Source organism: Cottoperca gobio, chromosome 21, assembly GCF_900634415.1.
Source record: "Cottoperca gobio chromosome 21, fCotGob3.1, whole genome shotgun sequence".
Taxonomy (NCBI): domain Eukaryota; kingdom Metazoa; phylum Chordata; class Actinopteri; order Perciformes; family Bovichtidae; genus Cottoperca; species Cottoperca gobio.
In genome coordinates, this window is record NC_041375.1 from 1,834,134 (window position 1) to 1,851,484 (window position 17,351).

Here is a 17,351-nt window from a genome sequence, read left to right on the forward strand (position 1 = left end):
TTCACACAAGGTAAATCTGGCTTTGAATATGATGATGATTGTTTCCTGCACTTGAACGTCCTTAAAACCTGTTATTATCTGTCCTCTGAAGGAGATACCTAGAGCCCCTCTCAGAACCAGCCATATCTGTTTTACAATGTAATTTAATGAGTCTACATAAGCACTGTTCATAAGCACACGTGCCAAGAAGATAAACAGTTCATATCCATTTATCTTTGCATTTTACATTTGGTAAATCTTACATGTTTATATTTTTTTATTTCCAATTTAGTTAAAAAATATTTTTCAAATCTGAATATTTTTGCCTATTCTTTGAATGTCAAATTATTAAATGGACAGTCTTAGCATAAAACAACAACACACCCAACAAATACTAACAGACTTATTTTTCTCTTCTGTCTAACTTACTTTTTCCCCAAAGCATGACTTAAGCTTTAATGCCCATAACTCATCATCCTATAGACAATAATAATAATAATAATAATAATAATAATAATAATAAAATCATTTATTTGTAAAGCGCCTTTCATGGCTAAAAGCAACCCTAAGGTTCTACAGAGTACAAGACATCAACAACAACAACAACAACACAAGGTTTAAGAAAAGGCTCATCTGTGCTGTTTTAGCCATACGTGTGAAATAAGATACTGTAGTTAAAATGTGCAGTAATCTAGCCTCAGTTATGTGAACGATGCGTCAGAACCCATCAGGCATGATAAACTTTAAGCTAAGGAAGTGGAAGTTACTTACTAACGTTCAACAAAAGGTAAAACTGGCTTTAAAGAGAGAGAGATAATCCTTTATTAGTCTTACAACATGGAAAGGGACAGTGCACCAAGATTAAGTACAACAGTACACTAAATAAGTAAACTAAAACTAAATATAATGGACAGACTGAACATCAAATTTAAATATGTAAAATATGGAATATGAGGCCACACTGAAGGAAAGCGAATCAACAACTTTCTAAGGTAATGTGCAACATTAAACCAAACACAGAATTTTCTGAACTAAACATGTGATTCCAGTGATTGGGAGGCTGTCCAACCTGCTTTAACGTACAACGAGTCTGTGACATAAATTTCCAGGTGTTGAGAAACACATATAAACAGTTCTCTGCATATATGTGTCAGGACCCTCCGACTGTGTGGAGAATCAGTGTTTAGTGCCTTGCAGATGGCTTTTGTTTTGACACTAGACCACTTGTGCACACCCAAACAGCGTTTTAGGTCACTGAAAACGGACCTTTTGTAAAAGTCCGGCCAGGGTGAAGATTTTCAGAAACACTGTTTTCAGTGTTGACGTTTATACGGGGAAGTTTTTAATAATAATATGCGCCTCTATCTCCTTTGTGAGGCATGTCACACAACAGCAGTAGAAATACATCCATTGACGGCAGACATGGTCAAATAACGTGCTAACAGGATTTTTAACATGTTAACACATAACATGTTAATGTAGTACAGTTACTCTTCCACTTTTATTCAAGAAAGGAGGAAAAATCCTGTTTACGAAAACAACTGTGTAAGCAACACCACCCAATCACCCCTCACCATTAGTTACGAAAACGTCAATCAAATGCTTACCCTCTACTGAACGCACAGAGATGAAATCACTAAATCTTCTCATCTAATTCTTAGCAGGACAACAATTAAGTGAAATGTCCATAATATATTTATATAAAATCATATTACAAATATTATTTTGTATTTTATTAATCATAGGAGACAGACATGTCCTTAGATGCTGCAGCTGTGGGAGGTTACAGTAAGTCCTCACAGAAAAAGGCCTGCAGAGCCTTCTCCCTGAAGATGTATTTGATGCTCTCGATCTCACCACCATAGTTGCTGGGCTTCTGGAAGTGAATCTCCAGGTGGTCCTGCAGGTCGTCCTCATCCTCCGTGTCCTCGATGTCATCCAGGAGGATGGTCCGCTTGGGAGAGCCACAGAAGGTCTGAAGTGTACCACCAACATTAACAGACAATATTAATCAGAAAATATTAGAATAAATTCATCTGGTCTACTGAATGAATCTGAAGAAGAATCAATTGGCATGTAAGTGCTTCTTTATATATTCTAGGACACCTTTCAATTGTGTGTGAACAGCAAAGGGCAGGGGAGGAATGCAGACCATGATGTACAAATGATTGAATGTTAAGGTGAACCCCAAACAATGAAGTCATTTTAAGATGTGTTCAAAGACACAAGTTAACTTGTGTTCATGGATAAGAGAGGTGAAGATGATTCTAGCAGGCTCACCTCATGTGTTCCCTATAAACTCAGCCTGGATTACATGCTACATTTAACAGGGTTCGCTACATGGTTACCAATATAAGCATGTGTTCACACATGAAAAATCAATCCCTCAATCTCAACAAATATATAGTTCTTATAAATGTGCAATTTCTTTTAGACTTCAGAATTGTTTCTTAATTCTTTAATTTCTTAATGAACAACTGCCTGTAGACTGAACAACAGACTGTAGACATAACTACAGACTGTAGACATAACTACAGACTGCAGACTGAACTACTGACTGAACTATTGACTGTAGACTGAACAACAGACTGTAGACATAACTACAGACTGTAGACATAACTACAGACATAACTACAGACTGCAGACTGAACTACTGACTGTAGACTGAACTACTGACTGTAGACGACTGAACTACTGACTGTAGACGACTGAACTACTGACTGTAGACGACTGAACTACTGACTGTAGACGACTGAACTACTGACTGTAGACGACTGAACTACTGACTGTAGACGACTGAACTACTGACTGTAGACTAAGACGACTGAACTACTGACTGTAGACGACTGAACTACTGACTGTAGACTACTGAACTACTGACTGTAGACGACTGAACTACTGACTGTAGACGACTGAACTACTGACTGTAGACGACCTGAACTACTGACTGTAGACGACCTGAACTACTGACTGTAGACTACTGAACTACTGACTGTAGACGACTGAACTACTGACTGTAGACTACTGAACTACTGACTGTAGACGACTGAACTACTGACTGTAGACTACTGAACTACTGACTGTAGACGACTGAACTACTGACTGTAGACTACTGAACTACTGACTGTAGACGACTGAACTACTGACTGTAGACTACTGAACTACTGACTGTAGACGACTGAACTACTGACTGTAGACTACTGAACTACTGACTGTAGACTACTGAACTACTGACTGTAGACTACTGAACTACTGACTGTAGACTACTGAACTACTGACTGTAGACTACTGAACTACTGACTGTAGACCGAACTACTGAACTACTGACTGTAGACTACTGAACTACTGACTGTAGACTACTGAACTACTGACTGTAGACTACTGAACTACTGACTGTAGACTACTGAACTACTGACTGTAGACTACTGAACTACTGACTGTAGACGACTGAACTACTGACTGTAGACTACTGAACTACTGACTGTAGACCGAACTACTGACTGTAGACTACTGAACTACTGACTGTAGACTACTGAACTACTGACTGTAGACTACTGAACTACTGACTGTAGACTACTGAACTACTGACTGTAGACTACTGAACTACTGACTGTAGACTGAACTAATGACTGTAGACTGAACTACTGACTGTAGACGACTGAACTACTGACTGTAGACTACTGAACTACTGACTGTAGACTACTGAACTACTGACTGTAGACTACTGAACTACTGACTGTAGACGACTGAACTACTGACTGTAGACTACTGAACTACTGACTGTAGACTACTGAACTACTGACTGTAGACGACTGAACTACTGACTGTAGACTACTGAACTACTGACTGTAGACCGAACTACTGACTGTAGACTGACTGGCGCCTTGAGATTGCGTTTAGCTTGGAAAGGCGCTTTACAAATAAAATGTATTATTATTATTATTACTGTAGACTGAACAATAGTAACACTTTCCAGTATATCCATATTTTTAACTCAAATCAACAGCAGGTGGGCTGTTTAGTTTGTCTTCATACAACATATAACCATCTTACCTGAAACTTGTGCAGCTGGTATTGGTAAATGGGTCCAACCTGCACATTCACTTCAGAGTCCAGATCCACTCGGTACCTCGCTTTCAGGGCCAGGCTCTCAGCAACTACACACGCACACACACATTAATACATCATCAACACACCGATAATCAGCAGGGTTGTGTTTCTGACGTTTTAACGATTCTGCTTCTCCTAAATGTTGCTTCTGATTCTAAACCCTTAAAAAAAGTGTAGCTTATTGAAAGTTGTCCGAATCTGAGTAAGACTTTTCAAGGTAAATGGACTTCATTTAAATAGTGCCTTTTCCTTAAACATTTTTACAACACACACACACACTTATACATTTTACACAATTATAAAAATAAATATTTAACTACACTGAGAGAAGTCCTAAAAATGTTCCTTGTACCAAGTATAATGACAATAAAGATCATCCTATTCTAATGAGCTAGCGATTCAGAAAAGCAACCAGTGACTGCTGTCTATCTCCTATTAAACTTTGTGTTTTCCTTAAAAGGGGCAATACACAACAGGAATTGAACCACCAACCTTACGACTGGTGGACAACCACTCTACCTCCTGGACCGCAGCCAATTAAGTCATTTTAAGATGTGTTCAAAGAACCAAGTTAACTTGCTAAAAATGGACAAGAGAGGTGAAGATGATTCTAGCTGGCTCACCTCATGTGTTCCCCATAAGGTCAGCCTGGATTACATGCTACATTTAATGAACGGGGTCCGCTACATGGTTACCAATATAAATATATGAAAAATCAATCCCTCAATCTCAACAAATATATAGTTCTTAGTTCTTATACAGACTTCAGAATTGTTTCTTCATACTCAACCACCCTGAGGCACACATTACCAAACTACCATGACTAAGAAGAGAAGATACATTATATTTTAAATTCAACACTACCTGTTTCATAGGAAATACTTTCTGCATTATTCATGGCACACAGATATTTATTTTTCCTCCAGCAGCCAGAAAAATAGTAACACTTCCAGTTCCAATTGAGCTTTCTCTGGCTCGCAGAATGTGCCTGGAGTTTCAGTCCAGGAACTGTCTGTCTAATGAGCTTCTTTCCTGGTTAAACAGGTGTTAAGTTGTGGCAGTAAGCTCACTGAGCACTGCAGGACACATTTGAACTGCACCATTGTCTTAGTAAATGATGCCCAGAGAGATTTACCTCCAGGGTGGAGAAAGGTGATCTGTCCTGTCCCAGTGTTCTTATCGTACTCCACGCTCTCCACCTCTCCTCCTCCTCTGCTGGGCCTGCAGAAACTCATCCCCAGTCGGTCCTTCATTCTCTCCTCTGGCATGGAAGGGGGGACGTTGGAAACCTTGAGCTCCTTTCTGGAAACATCAAGGTTGACCTACATTGATGACAAACTGATTACAGGGGAGTCTTCAAAGGTCACTGCAAACAATACAGTGTGTAATGTGTGTGTATGCTTTACTGTATCTGCTGTGAGCCATTATAGGTCAGAAATTCATATTACAGACTTTTTATACAGTTTCATTTTCCCATGATGCTGTCAAATACTTCTTCTGAATACGGACCTTTGTTATGTGCTACTTCACAGTCCTTGAACACAAATAGTCTCAATGCTTCAGTGTGTACTATTTTATGTGTGTGTGTGTGTGTGTGTGTGTGTGTGTGTGTGTGTGTGTGTGTGTGTGTGTGTGTGTGTGTGTGTGTGTGGTCTGAAAGTGGATAACCACCATCACAGTGTCAATATGTACCTCAAATTTCACAGCAGGATCCATGGTTATTCTTTTCGGTTGCACATCCAAACTAATGTGGTCACAGGACACAGAGCACTTGGCGATCTTTAGGATCTGAGAGGCCACTGGAGGACGAAAAAGGTGAGACAGATGTACATATAAGTCTGGGTTCAGCTCCACGACTGTATCTTATGAAACTGGTAATGAAACACATTGAGGACGCCTTGTTACTGTTCCAGTCTTTCCTATCTGTTGATACCCCATGTTTTTGCTGTCTTTGACCCAGAGGCCTGTACAACAAAGCAGGATTTGGGTTTAGCAATGGAACCTTAGGTTGGACCCTGGGTTTTCAGGGTTACAACAGTGGTTTACTTGTTACATTGACCAGTTAAGTCCCAAGTGGAAACAGTTTGAATCATATTTTAGAAAGACAAGGTAACAAGGTTATGGTGAAGGTTCATGAAAATTGTAGTATTAAAGGTTTAGGAAATGTAGTCTTATAGTCTAGTAATGTTTAAGATAGAGATTGTAAGTCTCAAGATGAAAGGCATTTATAACACTGCAGTTAGTGAGTGTGGGACTGGACGGGGGTCTGTGTGAAGATAAAAACATTGTCAGGTCACACTTTTTATGTGTATGCTCTACAAAGTACAGGTGTGAGATTTTCTGCTTAGACAGAGGGCACCCAGCACAGGGAAAGTTTTTTACTACTGTATAAAGCTCAAAGTAACCCACTGCAGGGGGCTCACTGGAAGATAATAGAAAAAAAACTGTGATTGCGCCTCACTCATCTCTCTGGAGAGAAACTGATTTAAAGTTGCCTCGACAGGAGGCGTTTTAAAAGGCAGGTTTTATTTGATTTCAATAAAATAGTAAACACAAGGTATTTTAACGGCCTGCTTTCATAAATAAATACATTGTTAAACTTCAGATAAAAATTTTTTATTGTTAAAATATAATCTGCAGATAATTAATTCAATTAATTTGGTCTATAAAATGTGAGAAAATAGTGAAACATATCCATCCCAGTTTCTCAAAGTCCAAGGTGATGTCTTTAAATGTTCAAAGATATTCCCTTTAACATGCTATAAAACAGAGAAAGGCAGCAAATCTCCATATTTGAGAGGCTGAAAAAAGCATTTTGCATGGGAAATTACTTTTATGATTAATCGATTATCAAAATAGTTTTTAATTTTTAACTGCTGCAATGATTAGTCAACTAATCTCTTAGTTGACTAATCATTACAGCTCTAATTTGCATGTGGTTAAGTGACAGTGTTGTCTACTAATGTGTACATATTTGTCAGTTCTCAACACAAATAGTTAATACTCATTAATTTTGGACTTATTAAAATGAAGATACAAGTGAAAGATAGATGAAGAACCTTTCTCTTCTTCGAAGGTGATAAGTGCCTGTCCTCCCTGCAGAAACACAGTGGGTCTCTGGCTGATGGCAAACACTCCTCTGATTGGCTGACTGTCGTCATCCCTGCCCTCTTTCCACTGAGCCCGGAACTTCACATCTGTGTCTGGAATCTGGGCGTAGATCTGGACAAATGGACGAATACACCGAGTTACAGAACAACAACTATATCTGGGACATTATAAATGTCAATGTATTGTTATATTATTAAGATATATTGCATTGTATTTTTACTAATGCAGTGACAGGTTGGTGTAGTACTTGGGCTTCTGGTCGGTCCTGAGGACTTTATTCCCACCTTGAATTTCTGCTTTAGTTTAGTGGACTGGGCCCTCTTAGCCTCCAGTTGAGTTTGACATCTCTTCAGTCTGTCCAGCAGATCATGTCTGCGTTTATCAAGCTTCAGGATTTCATCCTATGTGGAAGAATCAAGTGAAAATTGTTTTTTTCTCTTGTCATATCTTGTAAGCAGCCTGTGGATGTTACAGAGAGAAGAGCGACTGTACCTTAACTGCGTTCATGCTTTGATAGAATTCCTTCTGACGCTCCTCTTGCTTTTTAACACAAGCCAACATCTCCTCCTGGGCTTTCACCTTGGCTTCATCTTCTTCCAGTTTTTCCAACAACAGCCTGGCTTTCACATCAGCAGCTTTGTCTGCTTTAGTCTAGAGACACAGCCGGAAAGACTTGAGAGAGACTGAGAGACGTGTGGACAGTTTGCATAAAGGCTCTTTCCTACAGGAGAAAGTGGTTCTAGATAGATGATGATGGTGGACTACCACATTAACAGGGACACTATTTCTGCTATTTGCTGTTAAATTATTTTATTGCCATTTTTAAAGTCTGTGAACATGGCAAACTAAATTTCATTCACTTTAAAAGTATTGTAGAGGCAGAAATCTGAGAAAGTTCTCTCAACGTGCACAAATAAAACCAAAACTATCTGCATGGACCAATTCCACCGGAGTAGGGCTGGGGGATATGATGACGTACTGGATGTCATACATTATTTCTACCGTGATGTTGAAAAACCAACGGCTGACCTGCTTTACAGCGATATGTCTGTCATTTGATTGTCGGACAGCACTTTATGTTCTCACCCTTGCTCGTGGGAGTGGAGCAAAGGGATGAAGAGCTTGTTCCTCTCATTTGCCCTTCTCTCTACACTAACCTGGGTTATTATAACCAATGATATAATAACCAGTGAGGTTATGGCATGCAGCTGATTCAGACCAAGATGTGCATGTATAAATGATTTTGGACCTTAATGTCTGACACCTGTCCTGTAAAATGCATTTATCAGCTGTTTAGATTCATATTGCATTTGCTGTTACTTTTATCTGAACAGACCTGTTTGGATCAAATATAGACTAGGCCTGTATTTAGTACATTTTTCTTTAAAATTTCATTTGAAACTTATACGTTATGGAGAAAATGTTCCGATATTTTATTTGTCAAGTATTTCATTCACACGCGAGTGTACAAAAAAAATAGGCTTTACCATGTGGTTATTTCATATAGACTATTTATTGATTGAATAATTATTTTGTGATATATATCATTATCAAAATTTGAAATGGCCTACACCGGAGGGATGAGAGGAAAAACAAATCAGTGAATTTGAAAACAAACAATATACAGGGATATGAATACCCAGATTTCTCTGTGTTCCATGTAAACATCATATACTGAATATGATCAAAACCGGGATTTAAGGCTCATAACTGGGATAATCATGTCCACACAGACTGCTCTTCCTCTCTCATCTTTCTTTTTCTCTCAGTCTCCTCATCTTGTCCCTTATCTCTTCCCTTCCCAAAGCTGAGCTTTTCACTTTGGCTCAGTGGAGAAAGTAAACACAGGGTCAGTTGATATTTTTAGTCTAATGTTACTGGCCTACACTAGAATAATCTTGCAATGAAAATAAAAATATAGAGGTGAAAGTGAAACCAACTAGCTGCACCAAAGCAAAGTTAATTTAAGCGATTATTTCACAACTTTTATACACCTCGGAGAAAAGACCAAGGAGGTGTATGTAGGCCGTGTTATCTAGCTCAGTGTTTGAACAGATATGTACAATAATACACCGCAATGTATTTTACTAGATTATGTTTAGGGACTTCCGCCTTCAACGACTCTCGTTTTTCCAATAACTCTGTAGCCTATGCACAGCCCGAAATCACAAACATTTAGTACATTTAGTACATTTAGTGGAAATGCAGCTCCTCGACCTTCTGGAACTTAAGGTTTCGTTCACGAGACAGTCAGGGGTTGAAATGCTGTAGGCCAAAGTATACTCTTACCTTGCATAGCTCCAGCTCTTTCTTTGCCTCCTCGAATTCACTGCCTTTCTCCTCCAGGCCACTGTCCATCTGACAATAAACAACAATCACTTATAGTCCGATAACTAGTCAATAAATAAAAAAGTAACGAGCACACCCTTCATATTTTTGAATAATCCCTACCTTCTTTATCGGGTGGGTAATGTATATGGTAGCCATGACCTGACGGACGAAAACGAAACTGTGCTAAACAAACAAACATCCAGTCCAACACAGCCTATCCGAACAACATACCGTTTTATCTGTTCTGTATGTCGCTGCTGGGATTATTTACCTGTCGAAGTGCCGTCTAGTGAGAACAGAGACAAACAAATCTAAATCAAAAGTGAAAGTTAAACCGGGTTGAAGTACTAGACGCAACGCTGTATGTATGACTCTGCTGTACGGAAGACGGGAAACGATCCCTATCGCGTGCGTTGTTTGTGGTTGAGTAGAGCTTGGTGTGTCGTGTCAGCTGATTGTAGTGCTCTTGATAGTGCTATGTTCGTAGCCTTTCTGAGGCATTTGCATGTTTCAAGTGTAGTGTATGGTGTTGAAGTTAGAGGGGAACGACTGTTGATTTGGTATTAAAGTAGTATACCACTGTCACATACACACCTGTAACGTCCACTCAGCCTATACGTATTTCCCATAAATGTATTTTTTTCAGTTTTAATTGAAAATGTTTCAATCAATAACAGAACGTTTGAGCCAACTCACCAAATAATATTGGTATTATTTTTGGCATGTTTTTATATAATGTGTGATGCATATTAAAATGCGATCACACATTATATAAAACTCCACATCGTGAAACATTAACCAAGTGGATCTGGAGAAGGCTATGACCGGGTTCCCCGGGTGATACTGTGGGAAGTGCTGCGGGAGTATGGGGTGAGGGGGTCACTTTTGAGGGCCATGGGATGGATGGATGTTCGTTTTCCGACATTTATATGCATGATCGCATTCTGCTATTAAACATGCCAACATAATACAAGTATTGTTTAGTTAGTTGGCTCTAAATGTCTGTTATGGAGTCAGACTGGTGTTAGACAAGAGGAACTTATACAATACTTTATTTATGGCGCTATTTTGTGCAACATTGTCAATCAATAAAAACTTATGAGAAATATGCATCAGTGGCTAGTGTACCGTATCGTGGGCCTACCATCAAACACTGCTGGAGGCCTCAGCAATACAGAGAAAAAGGTCACATTAAATGGAAGGCACTGAAAAAGCAGTACAACAAAGTTTATGACAAACAAAAAATAACGGCGTGGTGTTGGGCGTATGGACTGGCAGTACTGGGATCTGTGTATTGTTAATCTCTCATCTCTTCTCCAGCTCTGGACGGGCAAGCAAAGAAAGGCCATCGCCAGCAATCTCTTCGTGCAATGAGGGAGCAGCCAGCTGTGAGTGCATCTGTTTTTAAAACATGTTTTAAAATGTTCCAAATAAATCCATCTACATTCAGCCATCTAATCAAAAACCCACAAAACAAATCCGGATTTTAGGGCTTAAGCCTGCAGCACTCTATGAGTGTGCATGGCCCCTGTGTTGTGACCTTAGCCAGTATAAAATATGGACGTTGTCTCGTTGAGGTCACACACAGGTTTCTGAATAAAATGGATGAGTTATATACAAATTCACCCTCCCTACAGTTGTCATAGCTATAGAGACCAATATCGTTTAGTGTACCAGACAGTAAACATGTTTATTTCTACTGTAAAGTTGGGCATTTTAACATGCGGGTGTATGGAGATTGACTCCCTTTTGGAAAACTGCAGTTTTTTGTACTTCAGCATAGGCTACACTGCTCAGCCCCAGAAGGTTGCCGCTTAGTTGTGGGCCGGGTCATATCTGAATTGTGATGATCAGAGATTAACTTTACATTAAAATTGATTTTTTTTTTTCAATTGTTTACAGTTATTCCCAAATCTTAACCGGTGCAAAATACAGTATATCAAATATCACATGGTTTAGAGATATCTGCCTCTTTGTGTGCACGTGAAGCCTCAAGAAATGAACCCTTTTGCAAAGAAATTAGCTTCAATGCTTCATGAAGCTTCATCTCGCCATCACTAGTTCGAAATGACCAAAAAAAAAATTCGAATTGTAATTTTGAGTTTTATTTTCTCATTGCATAGCCTACTGTACATTTATGTTAAGAAATAAATACGCAGATGGTCACATGACCCTCGTGATGTCTGTTACTGAAGTGTCTCGCTCCTGCCGGCTGCTCAGCGCAGTGCACCCCATCCAGACTCGGAAGTACAAACTGACAGACTCACTTCGCTTCATGAGTTCATGTAGTTTAGCTGGTTCATAGCGTCACCATACCAGAGACAGAAAACAGCTCGTTAAGATGCTTTGGTTTGAAGGCTCAATTCCTGATGCCATTACCTTGGCCAAACAGCGGAGTTCTGTCTTTGTCGTTGTCATTACAGGTATGTGTTTGTGTGTCGATTAGCCATCTAGCTAATGCTAGCCTGCATAGCTAACAAGTGATAAAGAAGCGATAGCGCTAGCGTGCTAGCCGTGATAGTTGTATTACGAAGCCATTGTGCTAAACTGGTTGGCTAGTTAGCATAGCCAACCAGCTGTCAAACAAATAAGAAGTGTCGTTACGCATGTTTGAGGAAAATGGCCTGAGACGATGCAAACATAGTAACCTAAATATATATATATAATATATATGCTAGCCTAGTAGTGTTGGTTACTGGCCTGTGTAACGTCAACGTTATGGTAATGTGTTTACAACAGCATCTGGTGTCCTTAATAGCCTAACCAGATTAACTCGCTATACAGAAGACAGGCCAGTGGATTTCTGTAGCCCAGCTAAATGATTTTACAAACCGGTTATTGATGTGACATTAGTCAGGTTATGATTGGAGAGGCAAGATTTAATTTAATGATAACTGATTCTAGTCAGATAAATTAAAACGTCAACAGTTTGAGTTATGTCATTATTGCATCATAGGCACCGTCACTGGTGCCTATGATTCTTTCCAGAAAGTATCCAACTTCTGACAGGATGGTTTAATGTTTTACAGGTCAGGTCATTTATCCAGAGTGACATACAGTGAACCACCAGACCATGTATTGACAGTGAGTTGTAACTAAATGACTCATCACAGTCACTTTCTCTGTTCACAGGGGAAGATGAACAGTCAGCTCAGCTGATGTCCAGCTGGGAAGATGACAAAGTCTCAGAGGGAGCACAGAACTGTTGTGTGGCCATCAAAGTCGATGCCAAGAGGTACTGACATGTTCAGTTAAATGCATGGTACTTAATTTTAGTTACAAGATAAGTAACTGTTTTCAAGAAATGTTCACAAGTGAGCACTTTGTCCCTTGAGTACCACCTCAACTAACCAATTTCCTGGAGAAACTGTGAAGTTGTAGTTGTAGAAATGTTGTTATTCTCAAAATGTAATTTGATGAAATTAAATCTGAAACAAGTAAACACAGGGTTTCCGACAGTGTATTGCAGATTGGGCCTAAATGAACTCCCTTCAGGGACTAAGCATCTTTTTTAGATGTATTTTTAAGATGTTATTGATCTAAAGGAATAACTCCATGCACATTCACATACAAACTCGCGAGTGCAGACTTTCCACTTTTCTCTTCTTAGAGAGCGCCATGTGTAGTTATTTTTCCCTCCCTCCCTGCCTCTCAAGTGTGACCTATGGTGTAGGTTGTACGTCTTAAGTGGTAGAATCAGAAGTTTATTCCAAAGTTAATATTTTCAATTAACTTGCCATGCTGACTTTTGTTCTTCTTCTTGGGGAAAATGCATGTTCTAAATAAATACAAAGCATTCACATTGACCTGTCTAACTGACCTGCAGAGATAAATCCAAACTACTCCCTAATCCCTCAATCATGGATCATGAATCACATTTTGATCACACTTGCAATTTATTAAGTGCAATCAGTTTGGCAGTTGTTTGATTTTAATACATTTAAAGAATAGATGTGTTAATATGTACTGTATGACTTTTCAAAATATGCATATCTATAACCTTTTCTCCACAGTGAGCCCTGTGTGCTGTTCTCTCAGATCTGTATCCTTTTTGTTGTCCTAAATATTTCCAATTTCTTCTTAAGTTTAATTAGTTTGTAGCTGCGACAGAAGGAAATGATTGATTACTGACTAATCTGAGGAAAGCTATTCGTTGCACTACCCATTGCATTGGGCCTATACTGTTCACAAGCCCACATTACTGACTACTAAATATTATGATTTAGTGCTTTGATCAATTTACTTTATCATAACTATAACTTTCTTCTATAAAGTTCTTTTCACAGGGCATCTCATAGTTTTGTCTTTAGCATGACTATTATAATTGTTATCATTGGAAATGCTCTTCCATATGCGTGTGTGATCAGTGAAAAGTGCTATTTATATTGATTATGTAAACACTACAAACGGTCCGTTGCTGGTAGCTTGTTCCCTAACCCCCCTGTGTAAAGATCCAGTGGTGTGCATACCCTCTAGCTTCTTTATCGGGGAGAATGGGATCCCTCTGGAAGTCATTGCTGGCAGTGTGTCTGCTGAAGAACTGATGAAAAGAATCCAAAGAGTTAAGCAGGTACGGCCACAAAGGTTGGATTGTAAACAGTGTGATTTACAGGGAGCTCAATACTGTTTTATCAAATATTTCATCATGTTTTATCTAGCTTTCCACAGTACCCCATGATGAAGAATCATATGTTTTTAGCCATGCTAGCGGCTTTGAGGATGGCAATGTCGGTTTTGGTCACTTTGACTGAAATGTCTCAATAAATTATATTTCTTTATTGTTATTTGGATTGTAATGAAATTCTGAACAGTCATTCATGGTGTCTAGATGATGTATCCTAATGGCTTTGTCATAGTTGAATGCAAGTAGATCACATCCCTAGATGTGTATATGACTCGCTAGTACCTCGACTACATGGTGTTTTTTCTGATGATGATCTTTTTTTCTCACAGATGCACTCTCAGCAAATTGCAGGTGGTACAGTATTACCAAAGGCAAGTGGTCTCATGGAGACTAGCCCGTTTGATAGCACAGCTCCAGTCCCAGCCTCAGCTCCAACACTGCGCATTAGGCCAGCAGCAGCCACAGAACCTGCAGCAGTACCAGGAACAGCGAAAGGTGAGAGAGCCTGGATCACACACTCATCCAGTAAGTTAAAAAAGGAGAGCTTTGTGCACCTTTTTTTAAAAACGTATTGTGTTTCAAAAGATGGTTCAGCTCTGCCTCCTCAGCGTCCAGTAGTCATTCAGTCTTATGCTGGCAAAGACGTAGTATGTACGACATGTTGTCAGAGGGCAAAAGTGTTTATAGCTGTTCTGAACGGCCACAATGGAAGCGGAGGTAAGAGCTGGCCGTCATAGAGGGCACATTTTCAAGCAGTCTCTCACTATAGAGTCATAGTGTTGCACTCACTTGTTCACATTAAAAGTGACAAAAATGGTGGGTTAAGTAATAAAAAAAAAAGCTGAGAGAGTAGTTCAAATCCTGTCTAGCGTTGCAGATTGCAACCAACTGAATCCCCCTCCGCTCAGCCTCACTTTACAAGACGGGTAACAAGCTGCTGCGGAAACTTTGAGGACCGCCACCTCACTCAGAAACCACCCTTGCCATAACACTACTATAGGAGCAGTGAAATTCTGGTGTTACCGCAGTTTTACAAGCATGTTGGAGAACTACAGTGGACTTCATGTGATGTAAAAAATGCAAAAGGTCCTCTCTAGAGAGAACCAGAATTTGGTTTGTGCGTTCTGAGCTACTGTAGAAACATGGCGGTGCAACATGGCACACTCCTTGAAGAGGTCACCCGCTCTGTAAGATCCTGTCCATAATGCTGTCAGACAATTAATAACAATCTGATTCTATCAGTGACACTTTAGCTGCTGTCTGCAACGTTCTCACTCAATACTGAACCAATTTCAAAAATTGTTGTCCCCATTAGTAACTTAGACACTAAACCATGGGAAAATAGGGTTAGAAAGCCATGACAGAAGCACGCCACTATAGTGCCGCCGTGAGACCAGCCCGGACAGCTGAGGCAGCGAGAAATAGTCTGCGCCAGCAGAGTGGAGCTCTCCCTCCACTCCCCGGCCGATAATCTTGTCAAGTCACCCAAGCCTACTTTGTGCTTACAAGGTGCCAATGAGCGAGTTAAAACCCACTGCTTTCTGTTTGTGTTTCTATTCTACGTAGCATCCCTCTCAAACACAGTAGATGATGGCAGCATTTCAGACACAGTAACTCGTGCAGAGAATGCATCTTCAGATCATGCTTCTCAGAGTGAAGAAAATCTGGATGCTAAGGTGGAAAGGTAGGATCCTACATACATGTCAAGCTTTGTACGTTGAAGACTAGTGCTTTGTGTTCAGGTGTTGGTCCCAAAGACATCATCTATGTGTAAGTCAAATGGCAGCCAAAGGGAAAACAGTACTCCTTTACTTTGTGTCATAAATTGTTTGACGCTGTTGTAAAAAAAAACCACTCAGTTTCTCAGTCTGGCTATGAGCATGTTCACATAAAAGGGCAGAGGTTTGCAGCGTATGACCAATCACAAACATGGACAAGTGAACTGTATATTTTACAAATGAAGAGTAGACTGCAATATTAGACAAATACAAAGAAGTTAATCACATAATCCAGGCTAAGAGTAACAGTTTAACAGGGGTGCCCAAAAGGTCGATCTACCCGCACTACCCTCGCGATCGTAGTGCGAAAAATTCAGGCGGAGTGTATTTTCTTCAAATTCAGTATTCAGACCACTATTACTCAGTGCCAGAAACACTTGGAGTGATTCTTCACTGTTTTGCAAGAACAATAAGAGAGTTATCTTTTGAATGAGACCAAAATCATGCATCTGTGCAAATGGTTGAAGAGCAGCTTTCAATTTACTTTGGGTATGTCGTTTGTAGGTGTATTCGGATAAATTCTCCCACCCCTTAAGAGGTTAAACACTCACCCCTTACCTACTCGCGCCTACAGGCTGTGCAGATCCACTTAGGAATGAAACGAAAAAGGCTACAGCAAGACGTTACCACTCGTTGGAATAGTACATTCTACATGATGGATTGCGTGTTGGAACAAGCAAAAATGTAACAAAATGTAACATTTATATTTATATGATATTTACCTGGATGCTGAATTTCATTACAGCTCATATTTAACTCCTATTGACGTTTTAAAACTGAAACGACTCAACGCGAGGAAGGAAATACCATGCTGGTGTAATAAAAAGTCATTTTTTACATTTATCATTGTAAAGGTAAATGTGATATTTTATCATTGTATCGTCCTGTCAGGTTAACCAAGAAACTGGAGGAGAGACGAGAGCAAAGAAAGAGAGGAGAAGAAGAGGTAAGGAGGCGCGCCTGTTTAGGTCTCTAAATAGTGCATTTGTTTCATGGGTCATGTCCCCCCCAATATATGAAATTGGAAATATTTATAATATTTGTTATTAACCCTCAATATTCCATGTTAGGCTGATTCCAAAATGTACTGGATGTGTAGCACGCCCTTTACACGTGCTTCACATTGGTGTCTACAGGCAACACAGCAGCTCTGAGCTTGGGCTGCATAATATAAGGAAAACATGCTGTATGCGAATACATTGAATTTTGCAACAACAATATTACTTGCAATAAATAAACAGATATTTAAGTGTACATTCTGCTTAGGTCTGTGTATTGGCAATCTGGCAATAAGATACGTTTCATGATACAGGGGTTACGATTTACAGTATTGCGATACTATAAGCAAGCGGTGTATTGCGATTTCTTTTAAATATAATTTATTTAGGAAAACAGTCATAGTATACCGAACACGCCAA

At 39.5% G+C, this 17,351-nt stretch overlaps 2 protein-coding genes across 5 annotated transcripts in view; one reads left to right on the plus strand and one right to left on the minus strand.

Moving 5' to 3' along the window:
* Window positions 1-777: 777 nt before the first annotated feature.
* On the minus strand, window positions 778-9,977 carry nmi (N-myc (and STAT) interactor). 2 transcript variants are annotated; one of them, XM_029459683.1, is made up of 10 exons: window positions 9,803-9,977; window positions 9,652-9,690; window positions 9,490-9,558; window positions 7,693-7,851; window positions 7,485-7,601; window positions 7,149-7,311; window positions 5,782-5,888; window positions 5,225-5,411; window positions 4,033-4,136; window positions 778-1,954 (listed from the first exon to the last, which is right to left on the minus strand). In XM_029459683.1, the coding sequence occupies exons 2-10, from the start codon at window positions 9,685-9,687 to the stop codon at window positions 1,763-1,765; spliced, it is 1,134 nt and encodes a 377-aa protein (XP_029315543.1). In that variant the 5' UTR covers window positions 9,688-9,690; window positions 9,803-9,977; the 3' UTR covers window positions 778-1,762. The 2 variants fall into 2 exon arrangements, with proteins under 2 accessions (XP_029315543.1, XP_029315544.1); XM_029459684.1 differs by lacking the exons at window positions 9,652-9,690; window positions 9,803-9,977 and having other exon boundaries at window positions 7,693-7,883; window positions 9,490-9,542.
* A 1,769-nt stretch (window positions 9,978-11,746) lies between these two features.
* ubxn4 (UBX domain protein 4) overlaps window positions 11,747-17,351 on the plus strand; it is an 11,336-nt gene continuing 5,731 nt past the window's right edge. The window contains exons 1-7 of one of the 3 annotated variants that reach the window (XM_029459399.1): window positions 11,747-11,954; window positions 12,664-12,766; window positions 13,545-13,573; window positions 13,983-14,101; window positions 14,485-14,680; window positions 15,722-15,839; window positions 16,825-16,879. In XM_029459399.1, the coding sequence (XP_029315259.1) occupies window positions 11,873-11,954; window positions 12,664-12,766; window positions 13,545-13,573; window positions 13,983-14,101; window positions 14,485-14,680; window positions 15,722-15,839; window positions 16,825-16,879 (702 nt within the window). In that variant the 5' untranslated portion in view covers window positions 11,747-11,872. The remainder of the gene's footprint in view (window positions 11,955-12,663; window positions 12,767-13,544; window positions 13,574-13,982; window positions 14,102-14,484; window positions 14,681-15,721; window positions 15,840-16,824; window positions 16,880-17,351) is intronic. The other 2 variants (XM_029459398.1, XM_029459400.1) reach the window with 2 other exon arrangements.

Excerpts from the sequence above, each read along its gene's own strand:
- nmi (XM_029459683.1), bottom strand. The coding sequence starts at position 9,687 with ATGGCTACCATATACATTACCCACCCGATAAAGAAG. Across the intron at positions 7,852-9,489 it reads AAGAGCTGGAGCTATGCAAG|ACTAAAGCAGACAAAGCTGC; the intron begins GTAAGAGTATAC and ends CTGTGTCTCTAG. Across the intron at positions 7,312-7,484 it reads AACTAAAGCAGAAATTCAAG|ATCTACGCCCAGATTCCAGA; the intron begins GTGGGAATAAAG and ends CCATTTGTCCAG.